General features: G+C 43.2%; 3 protein-coding genes across 4 annotated transcripts in view; all 3 read left to right on the plus strand.

Moving 5' to 3' along the window:
* gale (UDP-galactose-4-epimerase) overlaps positions 1–1,709 on the plus strand; it is a 30,178-nt gene extending 28,469 nt beyond the window's left edge. For both annotated transcript variants that reach the window (XM_052086502.1, XM_052086501.1), the window contains exons 8-11: positions 190–275; positions 890–967; positions 1,056–1,170; positions 1,260–1,709. In XM_052086502.1, the coding sequence (XP_051942462.1) occupies positions 190–275; positions 890–967; positions 1,056–1,170; positions 1,260–1,321 (341 nt within the window). In that variant the 3' untranslated portion in view covers positions 1,322–1,709. The remainder of the gene's footprint in view (positions 1–189; positions 276–889; positions 968–1,055; positions 1,171–1,259) is intronic.
* A 363-nt stretch (positions 1,710–2,072) lies between these two features.
* Positions 2,073–7,758, plus strand: zbtb8a (zinc finger and BTB domain containing 8A). Its single transcript, XM_052086500.1, has 4 exons — positions 2,073–2,264; positions 3,751–4,649; positions 4,736–4,905; positions 5,761–7,758. The coding sequence occupies exons 1-4, from the start codon at positions 2,200–2,202 to the stop codon at positions 6,073–6,075; spliced, it is 1,449 nt and encodes a 482-aa protein (XP_051942460.1). The 5' UTR covers positions 2,073–2,199; the 3' UTR covers positions 6,076–7,758.
* A 1,014-nt stretch (positions 7,759–8,772) lies between these two features.
* On the plus strand, positions 8,773–15,841 carry hmgcl (3-hydroxy-3-methylglutaryl-CoA lyase). The gene is made up of 9 exons (XM_052086503.1): positions 8,773–8,937; positions 11,342–11,425; positions 11,522–11,629; positions 11,763–11,858; positions 11,945–12,093; positions 12,159–12,222; positions 12,343–12,531; positions 14,571–14,696; positions 15,251–15,841. The coding sequence occupies exons 1-9, from the start codon at positions 8,848–8,850 to the stop codon at positions 15,350–15,352; spliced, it is 1,008 nt and encodes a 335-aa protein (XP_051942463.1). The 5' UTR covers positions 8,773–8,847; the 3' UTR covers positions 15,353–15,841.
* Positions 15,842–16,088: the final 247 nt, after the last annotated feature.

Below are 16,088 nucleotides of genomic sequence, written 5' to 3' on the forward strand. Positions count from 1 at the left end.
TTCTGAGCAAAAATCACGCTTAACACAACCCACACAATGGGATTATCAGTCCCAGTTTTTGACAACTGGGCCCAACTGATAGGAAAGAGGGGGAAATGCTCGAATTTGTCCTCTAATATCCACATGTGTTTACCCTCCCTGAAAGAAATATGTTGTCACTCTTACATCTCATGTGTTTTCTCTTTCAAGGTGTGAGAGATTATATTCATGTTGTCGATTTAGCAAAGGGACACATAGCCGCGCTGAAGAAGCTGAAGGACAACTGTGGGTGCAAGGTAACAAACCAGGAAGAAATGCAGGTTTTTACTGAGATTAAATATTGGTGCCACATCAAAATCTTTTTGCTTGAAAAAAAAAATCAATCCACAGTTTTAACTGACATGGATGGATTACAGTCGGTCTTTTTCCACTCGAATCCTGCAGGTGGTGGTAATGCACATTACCAAGTGGTTGACAGAAACCTCTCTAACTTGTAAAGCAAATCTGTTCATTCTTATTATCTTGCTGGAAGTGAGTATTTCACACGGGCTTTGTATTGGATCTCATTTGATGGAACATGTTCAGCTAATGGTGTCGTTGAGCATGTGTGTATGATATGCATTAATGTCGTGACTCTAGAAAACTTTTCCTTAAAATGTCATCAGATGAGGTGATGGAAATTTAATTTAATTGATCCACAAAAAATTAGATATGAGTTTATATTACAATGTGTCTGTTCAACAACCTGTGCCAGTGACGCATAGTGACAGGCTCTGCCACGAGATGAGAGAGTCACTTTTTGGGGTACCGTAATTTTGTTCATTGGTGTTCATAAGCCTTGGGCCAATGAAGGTTGAGAAACATAACATTGATACATTGAAATATATATATATTTTTTCCCCGCCAACAGGTTTACAACCTCGGAACGGGAGTAGGTTACTCCGTGCTCCAGATGGTAAATGCGATGAAGAAGGCATCAGGGAAGGAGGTGAGTCACATAGATAAAGTGAAATAAACTTGGAACAGGAACACGACACTATTCTGTGAATTGAAAGCGCCATCTTATCTCTCTGTAGATTTCCTACAAGATTGTCCCTCGTCGAGACGGAGATGCAGCATGCTGTTATGCTGACCCTGCCCTGGCTGAGAAGGAGCTTGGCTGGAAGTCTGAATTTGAATTGGAAAGAATGTGTAATTTTTCCTGCGACTTCCTTCTTGAAGAAAAAAAAGAGACAAATGTATCTTACACAAAGCTGATATTATAATTCTTTTGCATGTAGGTGAGGATCTTTGGCGCTGGCAGTCCATGAACCCCATCGGATATTCCAAAGAGGGAGCTTGACGACACCGTTCCAGATTTTTTTTTTGAACTTCTGCTATATCAAAGGACACTTAATTTTTTTCATAATTGAGGGGAATATGAATACTTTGTGCTCAATAATATATTTAATCTATTGAAAAGGGAATTCAATCATGTGATGCCTGAAATGGGTGTTTAAACTAAACTCTAAACACCTTAGTATGAGATGGTTGAAAATGTTTCGGTCAAAATGTATAATTTAACGTTATAACGGCATATCTGTGATTGAATGCACATTCATACTGGTCTTAAAATTATTCTGCCATATCGCAATAATTGTGAAGTGTGAAATTCCAACTACTGCTGTATTTGCAAAGTGATGGAATCCCATCACTTTTAAAGCATTGTTGTGAAATGCATATTTTATCCGTGTCTGTTGCCTCCTAATTGTGTATTTTATTTTTCTTTATTGTTCTCCAAGCCATACTCATTCGATGATTGACCTTCGTCTCGCATATTTTGTGTCGTTTACAAGGTTCCCCAAATGAACATTGAAAGAAAAAAAAAAACATTGCTTGCCAAAATGAACAGGATTGGGTTTTTTTCCCTCCGAATAGCAACCCTTTGACTTTCACGGGTCACTACGGCAAATTTGGGAGACCTGATATTTTGACTTTTAAATTTCAATTGTCAACCCAAGTACGACATTGTGCAAGCAAAAGCTTCTGTTTAGCTTGACGCTGGGTCTTTAAATGGCTCCTTGAACCCTCGGGCACCCAGTTAATAAAACACCCACGTCAGCACAGCGCTCCAGTCTCTCTCGCCGGGTTTCGGTCTTTAGGGCTGAGCAGGAAGTGGCTGACTGTGGACCCTGATCGAGAGAAAAAGGCCTAAGAAAAGCCTGTAGGGAAGCCAAAAAAATGGATCTTGTGACCGACGAGGGGGAGAACAAGCTCTATCGGGCGTCGGGTGAATCCAACCACCAGTAAGTATCGATGGGTTTTATCACGGGTATCATGGCGAGGGGCGTAAGCGGGTTCTGTCGAATGCGCGCGCCGGGAGAGAGTCGTTGCGTTCGGGTAAGCGAGGCATATCCTCCCCGCTGCTCGTTGTGCTCCGGACCTCCGGCAAGAAGTGTGTGGGGGTGGGATGGGGCGGGGGTTCCACTTAAATAAAACGGGTGTTTTTAACGTATAACCCGTAAGCGGATTTCCCACCCAAATAATTCTATACAAATAGAAGCCAACGCGAGGTTGTGTTCGAGGGTTTATTTTCCATTGTGTGCTGGTCGGAGCCTGAAGTGGGCGTCGCTCCAGGACACAGTGGGCTGCTCTGGTGCGTCGCTGCCCGCTTTACCCTCACAGGACTACTGCACTCTTACGACGCTTTGCAGCTCCATACGCCTGAATTTGCTCTCATTTCATATGGGTTTATTGTTTGTATTACGTTCCTTTATTACATATTTGGGGCACAGTGGTATAATTTGAGCGGGTGGGTTCAAGCGGGCAATGCGACCGAGCCAGTTAGGCTGGATCGAATAATTAAATGAATGTGTGTCGTAGTCGACACGAGGATGGGAAACTAGGTTACTGTTTAAAAAATAAAGGGTATGACTGTGGTTCAGTGTATTTAAAGTTCGTGGCTCTCCACAATGTTGCATTCCCTCTCCCCGTTCTCGAGTGTGTTTGTAACATCACATATTCGACGTGCGACGAACCTCCATTAAGGGTGATTACAGGGATTTGTCACCCGAAGCTTCCCGACTGGTGTCGGGTGTAGCCCACGAGATGACACATTTTGATTGAGGGATGACTTAGCCAATGGCAGTACAGAGTGTAATCGAGTAGGCGGAGCGTCTTTAGTGTCGTACAAGCGCAGACCACAGCATTGGGAAGGATGGTACAGTATGTTTAACCACTATTAAGTGTAGTCGTGCATTCCAGCAAAAAAAAAAAAAAAGAGAATAATTGCAAGTACAGATTTAGATCATGAACCTGAGCTTCAATTGGCACTTTATAGAGTCGTTGCTTTAAAAGTTTATTTAAAAATCAGTTAATGTCTCATTCGACCTTGGAGTTGACTGCACATTTGTGGCTGGGATAGGCTCCAGCATCTCCCGCGACCCTTGTGAGGATAAAGCGATTGGGAAAATTGATGGATGGATGAATATTATTACCTCCTGTAGCATCATCCTAAATAGTGTAAAGTTAGGCAATCAAATTGGCTTCAAAACCCTTATCCTTTTGACAGCTTGTTTTATACAGCTCTTGTTTTATCTCTCTCTTTCATTAAGTCATGCAGATGTAACTAAGTTCAAGGTGAACATGACACCCGATACGATGCCTCAATCGTCTGTCATTTTCCCCTCAGTAAACTACAAATAATTGGTGTTAACCTGCGCATTAACTCAAGTAGTTGATGCTACTTTAAGTGATGAGGTTGAAGCTGTCATGAATTGTTGCGTCTTGCAGACAACCTCAGAGATGGTTCAACACGGCCGACATCACGGTGGCTCACCAAACCAACCTGCTAAAGCAGCTCAACCAACAGAGACGCCAAGAGCTCTTTTGTGACTTCAGTGTGCTGGTAGAGGGCCACCTCTTCAGGGCCCACCGCAACGTCCTGTGCGCCAGCAGCGGCTACTTCCGCATGCTCTTGACCCAGGGCCTCGATGGCATGTCGGAGTCTGCTAATGCCACCTTTGACTCTTTCAGCCCAGAGATCTTCACAGTCATCCTGGATTTCATCTATTCGGGTCAGCTGGACCTCTCCGGTCAAAATGTGATTGAGGTGATGTCTGCAGCTAGTTACCTGCAGATGAACAATGTCATCAACTACTGTAAGAATTTCATCAAATCCTCTTTGGACATTAGCGTGAAAGATGAAGACAGCGATCGATGTCACAGCTTGTCAGAGACCTGCAGCTTTACCAGTGGTGCTGGTGAGGAGACTGTTGAGCAGCAGCCGCAGCAGCAGCAACAACAGCAGCAGCAGCCTCCAGAACTACGTTCTGACAGTCCACCACCTGCACTTTGGACCAGGGACAGCTCCAGATCCCAGTCAAGCTACATGGGCAAAGATTTGGAGCAGGACATTCATTCTTCAGCCTTGAAGACTGAGCCAAGTAGTCCTGCCAATGAGCTCAACACAGAGTTCGAGGACCCCCAGGACCCTTTGTATACTTTGCCAGTGTCAGAGCGGCGGCGTGCCAAAGGTGCAAATAAGCGAAAGGCGACCAACAGCACCCATTCTAACCAGCATGAAGACCCAGACACCCAGGAGGGCAGCGCAATAAAGGCGGAGAAGGCTGATGAGCTTTACGCCAATCTTCCACCAATTGTGGGTGTTGTTGCAAACTTCAATGACAATGGTAAGCAAAGACGTTTGGGGAGAAATGAGACTGAAACCGCTGAGGTAAAAATGTCGATTCCAACGGCTTCTCCGTCTGCTTTACAGAATCCAATGCTACAATGCGGTTCAAATGCCCTTTCTGTACACACACGGTGAAAAGGAAGGCAGACCTAAAGCGTCATTTGCGCTGTCACACCGGCGAGAGACCGTATCCGTGTCAGGCCTGCACGAAGCGATTTACGCGCCTGGAACACCTGCGCAGCCACTTTGAGACGGTAGGCCTTAACTTCAGGTTTATTGTTTTGCTTTTTGCAAAAGGCATTTGAAAACCTCACCATTGCCATCAGTAAGAAGTCTGTCCCACTTTTGCAGCTAAAATAGCTTTTTTTATGCTATAATTATTCATGTAATCAGGAGGACTTACAATGAGATTTTGGGTCTTTGGGAATGATTGTCTATTCATTCAAATAGGTCAGGTCAGGAGTTCCATGTCTGTTTTGGTTTATGATGAAGGTGTTTGACGGAGTAGATGTCAGGACTCTGATAGAAGAATTCCACAGCAGACTTTCAGATTTTCTTTGTACACTGTGGCACAATCATGCGAGGAAAGAAAAGGGCCTTCCCCACACTTTTTGAAGCTGAAGATTATCCAATGCGTGTTGCAAGCAACTCGTGTAATTCACGGAAAGAATTGTTTTCCGTTGTGTCAGAGTCGTGTCACAACATTTCTATTAAGGTTGGGCGAATACCGTTATTAATTAATACCGCTATTGGGCCGATACCGGGCTTATTTTAAGGTAGCGGGTACCCATGGAAGCCGCCAAGACCAACGAACAATACTTAAAGGCAAAAAACAAATGAATCTGACATCGTGTAAGCCCTCCTTGGCAGTAGTTGGCGCTGTACTGCAGCAGTTTTATAAATCTGTGAATCATCATTTGTATCAGAATGAAATTTTATACATCCAAAGTACGTACTCTATCAGTACTCTATCGGTGCGTACTCAAAGTGTATGTGTGAATACTCGTACTGCTATTGGTCTGAAAAAAAAATTGCATATGACTTATACTGTATGTAGTTTGTACCAAACCAAATGACAATTGTGTGTGATCTGTGCTACTTGTTGTCAGATTCATCAAGCCAGGAAGCTGGTGTGCAGGAGGTGTAAGTGTCCGGTGACTGAAGACTCTGGCCAAGTGGTGTGTGAGGGCACAAGGCGTTATCGCATGTGCCCTCTGTGCGTCCATGAAGTGGGCCGCGATACTATGCCCATGGAAAGTCTAGAGGGAAGCAATGAGGAGCCGGCTCTCTTGTTGGGTGTGGACGGCGAGGAGGAGCAGAGTAATAGGTCCTGGATGGCAACCGATGACGATGACTTGGCTGAAGACTCCGGGGCTGACCTCATCATTCAACAAGTGGATGATAGTGATGAGGAGCTGCAGTGAAATTGGACCAAAGTGTGTGTTTGTGTGTGTGTGTGTGTGTGTGTGTGTGTGTGTGTGTGTGTGTGTGTGTGTGCATGCACGCACGCATGTGTAAATATTGGCTGCGGGTGAACATGTTAAAGTCATGCCTGAGAATGTAGGCTACCAAGGTGTGATCCATTTAGCAATGAGACAAGATTTCCCCAAAATAGCAATCGGTCAAAATTCACTTCGACCCGAGTGCAATGTGGTAAGAATTGCATGGAGGGTTCCAGAATAATTCAGCTTTTGTGTGTGTGTGGGGCTGAAATTGGGTAGAATATCTTTTGTGTTACATTACCTATTGAAAATCTGGTCAAAGGGCAACTTCACATTCGAGTAAAACAATACAACTTTGCTATTTCTCAACATAGTGTATCTTCAAAACGTCACAACTTTTTGAACTCAATTTTGATGACTTCCCAGTTGCTGTGACTTTCAAGGAATATGCTGAATCCTGCCCGGAACTTCAATAGCCACCCACAAAAGCTACTTTTACCATCAACTCTGATGTTGTACAAATTTTCACAGCTACAATTGTTACATTTTTTTTGCTACTCAGGGAATTGCCTTTTTTATTAGCTGACAGGTTTCAGCTACACATACTGTATCCACAAATAAGCTTAAACGGGCCAAAATTCCAAATTGTGCTCCAAGGGCACTCCATAAAATTGCCGTGATGTTTCAAACTATGTCACTTGCCCTTAAAAAAAAGACATGACGCAAATAGCACAAATTGAACATTATTCATGAGAAGAGCAGTGTGGGCAATAGAAAAACTCATGAAGTTTAGCCATCATTTGTTTTTTTTCCCCCGAATTTATTTGTTATGGAGATTTTTTGAGGCGTTTGAAGTCCTCGTTCCATAATTTTTAGCATGAAAATGCAGAATCAGTCTTGTACGTCTTCTCATCAAGCGCATTTCTGAGGCAGGGCAAACAGACAGTTTGAAGGAACCAATCAGCAAAGACCTGAGCTGACGTCATAAAAGTGACTCGAGGTAGCAAGGCGGAAATGTCTTCTTTTGAAATAAATGCTAACAGGTTCGTCAGGCGGGGGTGTATTTCTAGCCATTTAAAAACAACTTTAATTCTGAATCAAACAATTGTCTCTCTCAAATTCCAGTTAAGGGTCTTGGTCTCCCGACCCACTTTCTTAGTGGATTTGGCTTGCCCGGCTTGAAAAATCCACCAAGGTGGCTGCCACTTGTCAGTTTGCAAATCCAACGGTGCGTGTGTGCGTGTGTGTTTACTCATGAAGTTACTCTGATATGCTGTATTATTCTTTGACTGTAACACAACTGGCTGATCAATTCTTTGAGAGATCGTTTTACTTTTGTGACAAGCTCCTTAAGTATATGTATATGCAGTATCGAAAGCATGCGTCCTGGGTGTTTCTTTTGTCGTGTTTCAATGATAAACTCTTAATGTTATATCCTTTTTTTTCATAATGGAAATGTTTTTTCTTTTTTTTTTACTTTTGAAAGAGAGATTGATTGAACCTGAAATAGTACGAGGACTATTTGATGAGGAACTCAATGAAATGGAATTTTCACGTGTCTTTGCAATGCTACCTTATAATATGCACTATGATGGTAAGCCAATTAAAAGTTTGTTTTTTTATTTTTTAACTATTGGACACATTAAAGATATTTTTGTAGACTTAGCCATGGCTGCAAATTTCTTCCCACCTCTGTTTTTCCAGTTAAATTTACCATTTATAGTTTGAAACTATTAGTATCATATGTAAAATATGTTGCTACAAGACAGCTCCTGCACTCCCTCAGCCCTCGTGAGGATAAGCGGTTCAGCGAATGGATGGATAGAAAATATGTTTTCATTGTATGAATCATATTAAGTCACATCAAGTAAAGTTTATTTGTTCATTCATTCATCATTCATCTTCCGAACCGCTTGATCCTCACTAGGGTCACGGGGTGTGCTGGAGCCCATCCCAGCCGTCTCCGGGCAGTAGGCGGGGGACACCCTGAATCGGTTGCCAGCCAATCGCAGGGCACACAGAGACGAACAACCATCCAAGCCCACACTCACACCTAGGGACAATTTAGAGTGTTCAATCAGCCTGCCATGCATATTTTTGGAATGCGGGAGGAAACCGGAGCACCCGGAGAAAACCCACGCAGGCCCGGGGAGAACACGCAAACTCCACACAGGGAGGCCGGAGCTGGAATCGAACCCGGTACCTCTGCACTGTGAAGCCGACGTGCTAACCACTGGACTACCGGGCCGCCCAAGTTTATTTGTTTAGACCTTAATTACAAAAGGGGCTCACAGTTCGGGACGTGATTCTTCCTCAGGAGTTGGGCAACATCTGTGGTCTGGGGAAATCACCCTCAGATCCTTTCGTCGTTTCTCGGTGCAGAATCCAAACAGAAAGGTGTGTCTATTGTCCAGCGGTAAATTACACCCGTTACGTCTCATTGGACCCAACGTGGACGTACCCGTGAACTGCAAATGTTGCCATACAAGTGTCAATACAGAGGTGTATTTTCAGCTCTAATGCGTTTTTAGTTAAATTAATGACTTACTACCAATCAAGCCACACGTGTAGAAAAAAACTTTCTTTAAATGAGTGGCGAGCCGTACATTTGGTTGCTCGGATTTAGCAGGGACTAACCTGGTTTAATGAAACCAACTTTTTTGTGGCCGCTAGAGAGCGCCCAGGCGCTGCCCGTCAAGGCAAGCAAGAATTTCCGCAGAAGAAGTGTTAACCGACGACAGAGACCGGACCAACATGGCGGCGGTGTGGCGGTTTGTAAATAGAAGCGCTTTTAGCTCCGCAACAATCGGACACCCGTACTTGCCGTTCAGCTCCGCAGTGAAGGTTAGAGCATTTTCAATGTGGATGTTATCGCCCAGCAGGTTTTAGAGGCTGTCGAACGGCTAAACGGTCTCTTTGGATATTTATTATCCTCGTTTCCCTACTCTGTAAAGAAAGGAATATTCAATCAAAGTACCGCCTGCGAATGTAAATTTTGACATAGAACTCAGAACTGTCCAACATCTGAAAGTATACACCAGTGGTCCTCAACTACAAATGCTGTCGGACCACTTTTTTTTTAATAAGACCAAGGTCCGGTCCCATGCACAGCGGTCATGGGGAGCAGGGCAATATGCCCATTTAGTATGGGCAAGCTAAGCTTATACAAATCAACACTCCTCACAACCAACCAATAATGGGGTGCATGAAAATAACAATTATTCTCTTTGCCAGTACACAGCAAATAATGAGGGGTATTGTGTTGAGGCACAGGAACTCTTTTATTTTGTTAAGTTGTGCCTGCTTAATAACAGAAATAGCCCTTTTAGGGAAATAAGACATTTTTATTTTAACTTTGTTAAACAGTAGTTGTAATTTTCCCATTAATTTAACAAAAACAAAACAAAATACTAATTTTACCAAAATAAATACTAAACATAAAAACAAAAATATCCTTTTCATTTGTACAATTCCCCTTTTCACATCCCTTCTGAAGTAACTTAAAAATATATCAGAAGAGGAGTTAAGAACCATTTTAAATACTGACACAAGGGAGCACAGGTATGTGCAGTGCTGTTCTTCCACTAAAGGTTAATGCAATGTCTGAGGCATGCAAATATTATTTGAGGACGCCATTGGGATGTTCATTTACCATGTTGCGGTGTTCTGCTATTAAAAAGCTGCAAAGTAGACGGCAGCAGAACTGCACACAATCGAAACCTCCCGCGATTCGTTTTGTCCAATTGTCTGTGTGCTGCTCTCCTTGGCTGAAGCTGTGAGCACACTGTGGCGTCGCGCATGCGTCTGTTTCCTGACACAATCATCCATTTTGAATGCGTGCTGACGCTTATGTATGGACACACCTTAAGTTCAGAGGAGCCAATCAGCGCATCGTTATCCCCGACATGCCCTGCTCAGGGAAGGTCTCGAGTGAGTCAAATATTATACACACAAAGTCGCGCTGCCGCGGTCCTCTGCATTACATCTGTTCGTACACGCAAAGAATACAACCGTTAATTTTAACAAGCGATCGCGGTAATGCGCAGATTATAGTCCACAAATATAAAATGTATAACGTAAAAATCAATTTATAAATTATTTTATACAATTTGCCGAGGGTCCGGACAGAGGAGGTCGGCGGTCCGGACAGAGGAGGTCGGCGGTCCGGTCGTGGATCGCGGTCCGCCAGTTGAGGAAGGGGGTATACACGATATAAAATCGCTTGCCTGAAATAAAAAAACTATTGTCTCAAAATTGTGTTCGAATACACTGTGTTTTTATAAATTGCAAATAATGTATATTTCTAAATGTTCTATCATCCAAGACTGGTTTAATCTCGTCATGGTTTCCAACTTGCATGGTCCCAAAAATGCTGCAATAATATTTGTCATTGCGTTCATGATATTGCACATGGATTATGATTTACACAAGTGTGTAAATCGTCCCTCGGTGTGATTGTGAGTGCAGATGGTTGTTCGTTTATGTGTGCCATGCGATTGGCTGGCAACCAGTTCAGGGTGTCCCCCGCCTACTGCCGGAAGACAGCTGGGATCGGCTCCAGCACCCCCGCGACCCTCGCGAGGACAAGCAGATTGGAAAATGAATGAATGGATGGATGGATGCATTGAATTGCAAAAGGTGCAATAAACCTGTACCTGTTGTGGTTCGTACCACAAAATAAGATCACGGCTTTCTGCAAATATTATATTTGTGTTTCATTAAGCTGGCTTAGATGTTACACTTAATAAGTAGATTTGTTAGTTCATTGATACAGGAATATGAATATTTTGTTTTGCAGTGTGTTGTGACATTTTTCCAATGTAAAATGGGAGATTAGGAAACACAATGTGCACATTTTTTTCTCAAAAACTTTTAGTGTCCATCACACAATTTAAAACAAAGCTCCTTTGCATAATAAAACACAATATTATTTTGAGAAAAAATGTGAAGATATCTTTATATTTTGCCTACATATGCTGTTTGAATTATGCTTGAGGAAATAGAAAAAAAAACATTTGTGTTTGTTTTGTACAACTACAAAAGAGCTTTAAAATGCCCCCATGATCAGCTTTCTTCAGTACTGTGGTTTCAAATATATACTGTAGATCTTTAAAGATGACAAACGATGTTTTCTGTTCAGGTTTTTTTCTTCCATTTCCAACCAAAAATGTGAAGCCATTATGAGAGGTGAAGGCAAAAGTCTTGATTTTCACATGCAATGACGCTGACAGGCTCTTTTTATGTGTAGACTGGCACGAGAGCAGGTCAAACCCTCCCGGAGAGGGTAAAAATAGTGGAGGTGGGACCCAGGGATGGCCTTCAGAATGAAAAGGTAGCGTATTATGTCGTTTCTATCATGTTTTTGTGTGTCACTTTCAAATGTTTTTCAGGTTTTGAAAAATAACATATTTACTGTTTTCTTTGTCAGACTATCGTTCCAACAGAGACCAAAATCCATTTGATAGACATGTTGTCAGAGTCAGGGCTGTCAGTCGTAGAAGCCACTAGCTTTGTATCGCCGAAGTGGGTTCCACAAGTAAGTTTCCTCTCCCATAGTTCACATGTAAGTTGTTGTCATGCCTGCACATGCACATCGCAGCACTGGAACGGCACTCCCACCCGTGAGCGTGTGCACACATTGTTGTCAGTGTTACTGTTCCCTGTTACAGATGGCAGACCAGGTGGAGGTGTTGAAGGGGATCTATAGGAAACCTGGAGTCTCTTACCCAGTCCTCACCCCCAACCTCAAGGGCTTCCAGGCTGCTGTGGGTATCAAGCACATCTTCCCAACAGCTTCCATTGCCATACTTAGAGCTTACGATGGTGTTTCCCGACTCTGACTCCATGACAGGTGAAGGCCGGGGCATCTGAGATCGCCATATTTGGTGCTGCATCTGAACAGTTCAGTAAAAAAAATATAAACTGCTCAGTGGATGAAAGTTTACGTCGTTTTGACGAGGTCGTGAAGGCGGCTACAGAGGCCGGCGTGCCCGTAAGAGGGTAAGATGACCCCAAAAAATTGGTAGATTTATCAATGAATGCACATCCTTTTGTTGTCCCTACAGCTATGTGTCTTGTGTTCTCGGCTGCCCGTATGAAGGCAAGGTTCGTCCTGAAAAAGTTGCACATGTGAGTTCTTACTTAAATCCATGAACCATGCTTGACAAGCCTTAAGGTTCAAAACCATGTTTATGTATTGTCATAATAAGGGTGGCAGACACAGTGTTACTGTTACTGGTGTCTCTGCAGGTAGCAAAGCGTCTGTATTCCATGGGCTGCTATGAGATTTCGCTTGGCGATACCATTGGAGTGGGCACGCCAGGCAGCATGCAGGAAATGCTGGCAGTGGTGAGCCGCGAGGTGCCAGTTGATGCTCTGGCGGTGCACTGTCACGACACGTACGGGCAGGCCCTGGCAAATATTCTTGTAGCCTTGCAGGTTTGTTGTTCCTCATTTTCCGAGTCACACAGTTCTCCTAATAAACGGGTTGCTTCGAGCGGTTCGTTTGTCACTCCCAATTGAAATTTACCCTCAAACTGACGCCAGCACATTCATGCACAAATATTGGATTTAGTGAAATCTGCTACCAGTCAAACATGTGGAAACACTGGTATGCCTGTCTTTTTAAATGTGCAACTGTTTAATTTGTACATGTGTTTGTCTTATTCAAATGGATCTTGAGTCTGGAATTTAAAAAAAATGCATTGAATAAAACCAAAGAGAACATGATATATTTAAAGACTCACAACCTGAAGAATAAACACGGGTCCCTCCTTTGGGCTCACCTCCTGTTTGAGGAGCCAAGGAGGTTGGATGCAATATAAGCTGGGTTTCGGCTTATACAGAACCTGGTTTTAGAGACAAGGAATGTCATCTCTCTGGCAGTGAAAGAGGCTGAACTCGCGTGTGAGGCTGAGAAATATGGCTTGGGCTTGACTCAACAAACGGCGTGGGCTCAGGTACTAGTCCTCTTGAGAAGGGTAAGACTCCCGTTCCACTCTGGAGTTGGCCCGGGTAAGATATGCAGAGCAGGTGTGAGCATAGTTATTGTACCCAGCGGCTCAGTGCCTGTACATTGGGGTTTTACCCAGTTGACGAGAGGGGAGACTCCCTCCATTTGCGATCGAGTGGACGGGTCTTGACTGTCATTTGTGCCTGTGTACCAAACAGCATCTCAAGAGTAGCTACTATTTTTGGAGTGTTTGGAGGAGGTGTTGGTGGGCATTCCCATTGGAGGCTCCCTCATTCTGCTTTCAAACTTCAGTGGTCACTGGGGAAATGACGGTAATACCTGTTAGGATGCTATTGGGACAAACGCCCCCCTAAACTCCCAGACCGGAACCCATGCGGTGTTTTCTTATTTGATGGCTGTGCTTATCACAGATTGTGTATCTCGAACTCCATATCCCGGAGCACCCTCAACCACAATTTGATGATCGACTTTGTCATGTCACAAGGCTTGCATCTTGGACTCGTGGTTGAAGATAGCTGTCAAACCGATCATGGCGGTATGTTGGCTCCAATGGTGGAGTAAGATGCTGGCAGAAGAATATCTGGTAGAGTCCACTGTCAGAAGCTGAATTTCATCTCCCATCTCTGGCAGAACTTGGATCATATATTTCTAGAGTGTTGAGGCGGCCGACCAAAGCTGTGCCCATAATGTGGTCGGCGCCCGTTGTTGCGGAAATCCCAAAACACGTTGCTGGACACCATCAGTGAGAGATGCCGTTAATCTTAAGGAGCAGTTCTATCCGGCCTTTTTGGTCTGTGTGGATGCATGTCAAGGAGAATGCATCTTGGGTGGTCACTGAGTCAAAAACCGCAGCGTGGGAAGAGTTCAGTGTGGCTGTGGGGAAAGACTTTAAGAAAATTCAGGTCTACCATCCGACGACCATCCATCCACACTATGTAACGTGGGGGTTAAGGCGCTTCTGACCTTGAGTCGGGAAGTTGTGAATCATTGGGGAGAGTACTTCAAAAACCTCCTCAGTTCCTTCGACAGACCTTCCAATCAGGGAGCAGAGTCTGTGGACACATAGGTGGGCTCTCCTATATCAGGGGTTGAAGACATTGAGCTGGTTGAAAAGTTCCTCGGTGGTTCTGTTGCCTTCGTCCAGCTACGATGTTCTACTCTTGCTGGAGCAGTTCACGGCCGAGTGCGAGGCGGTTGGGAAGAGAATCAGCATCTCCAAACCTTCTTGCTCTCATCTTGCCGCGTCTCTTCCAGTAGACTGGCATGTTGTGGCATAACGTGGTACTACACTGAAGGTGCAAAACTCTGGATTCTGATATACTGGACTGTAAAAACCCATAAATCATTGCTGGAAAGTCTACGGAATAGCAGGACTGCAAATGAAGAACTGCCCAACTGCAATATTGTGGAGAACATTGTACTGACACACAGATGTACCTAATATTGTGACCACTTCATATGTTTCTCATTGGTGTTGCCTGACACGAATCTCATTTGCCTGTAGATGGGAGTGAGTGTGGTGGACTCTTCTGTCTCCGGACTAGGCGGCTGCCCTTACGCACAGGGTGCTTCTGGCAATGTTGCGACAGAAGATCTGGTCTACATGCTTCATGGACTTGGGATTCACACTGTGAGTAGTTGTCTGTTTACACTGTCAATTTTTTTGGCTAATTCAAATTAGCTACAATTTTAACGTGATGTGAAAAGACAATTAACGTTTTATGGAAAACTTAACTTACAGGCTTGTTAAATGTTTGACTTTTTTGCAGGTGAAGGAAGCCATTTGGTAGCAATGGAAAAGCGTTGTGTGTTTGAATATGCTTGAATGTAGTCGAGCAAGAGAGTGCAGCATGAATTCTTGAGGAGATTCCGTAAAAAAAGATTCGCCGGCTAGGAAGCAGATTCGGACATTGTATAAAAACATTCAAAGAGTAAGGCAAAAAACAAATTGTGCCGTGTTACAGGTGGAGCAAAACATTACAAAAACTGTTTGTTAAATTTTGCTGACAGCATTATGATTATTTAATTTTGATAATCATTAATTCATTTCAAACTATGTCAAATGATTTGAAAACTTTTGTATTTATATAGATTTTTAATCGGATCATCATTCATCTTAATTGTCACGTTAAAAGACCTTCTAGCTCAGTTTATTCCCGTAGTAAAATGATTTCTTCTTCTCAGGGGGTGGACCTCACCAAGCTGATGGATGCGGGAGCTTTCATTTGTCGAAGCCTTAACAGGAAGACCAGTTCGAAAGTGGCACAGGCAACCTGCAAACTGTAGGCAAATCCAATCGCGAGGACTTTCATCAGCACACACAAATCCAAAAACCAAGTGTTCTCTTGCTGGCTCCCACAATTTTGCCTGACACGTCATCTACCAGTCATAAGAATATCCCTTCAAAGTTTGTATGATTGTTCCTTAGATTCCCTTGTGTGAAGGCATTGCTCAAATAGTGCCTTAAAAATAGAGCCAGTCTAGTAATACTATGGAAAGAGACAATGCCTTCCTCCGTTCTGTTTTCAATGAGAATATGAATAATGTGACCTCATAGACACTTGAGCAAAATCCTCTCGTCAAAATGTCGCTGTTGGTGAAACCCATAAATCTGAATTATTTCAGGTGGCTTTTGAAAGAAATGTATGATTAGGAATTTTTGGCAGAATTGAAACTATGTGGAAATTATGTTAATATTTATTTTCTAAAGTGTTGTCCACATGTACATATTTAACTCGTGAATGATATAAATAAACACCTCTTGATCCATTGAAACTCTTCTCAGTGTGTTTTTGATGTGTTATAAACATTAGTAGAAGTCAAGATCGTTTAGAATATTTCAGGATTCGGATATGATATGATTTTAAGATAACCTTAACCATGTTTTGTTTGCTTGTGTTTGTTTTTGATACAGATCCAGTCCTTTGCCGTTTGTTCAGGAAGTAATTCAGTCATAGCGCTTTTCTCCTATGCCGCACCTCACAGGAACCTGTCTGACAGGCATGCTGAGATTCTTACTGCA

The sequence above is a fragment of the Hippocampus zosterae genome, chromosome 14 (assembly GCF_025434085.1).
Source record: "Hippocampus zosterae strain Florida chromosome 14, ASM2543408v3, whole genome shotgun sequence".
NCBI lineage: Eukaryota > Metazoa > Chordata > Actinopteri > Syngnathiformes > Syngnathidae > Hippocampus > Hippocampus zosterae.

What these genes read in the sequence shown, in the direction of transcription:
- zbtb8a (XM_052086500.1), top strand. Translation starts at nt 2,200, where the DNA reads ATGGATCTTGTGACCGACGAGGGGGAGAACAAGCTCTATCGGGCGTCG. An exon ending in TCGGGTGAATCCAACCACCA is followed by an intron (nt 2,265 to 3,750) that starts GTAAGTATCGAT and finishes TGCGTCTTGCAG; the next exon opens with ACAACCTCAGAGATGGTTCA. An exon ending in TGCGCAGCCACTTTGAGACG is followed by an intron (nt 4,906 to 5,760) that starts GTAGGCCTTAAC and finishes ACTTGTTGTCAG; the next exon opens with ATTCATCAAGCCAGGAAGCT.
- hmgcl (XM_052086503.1), top strand. Translation starts at nt 8,848, where the DNA reads ATGGCGGCGGTGTGGCGGTTTGTAAATAGAAGCGCTTTTAGCTCCGCA. An exon ending in ATGGCCTTCAGAATGAAAAG is followed by an intron (nt 11,426 to 11,521) that starts GTAGCGTATTAT and finishes TTTCTTTGTCAG; the next exon opens with ACTATCGTTCCAACAGAGAC. An exon ending in CGCCGAAGTGGGTTCCACAA is followed by an intron (nt 11,630 to 11,762) that starts GTAAGTTTCCTC and finishes TCCCTGTTACAG; the next exon opens with ATGGCAGACCAGGTGGAGGT.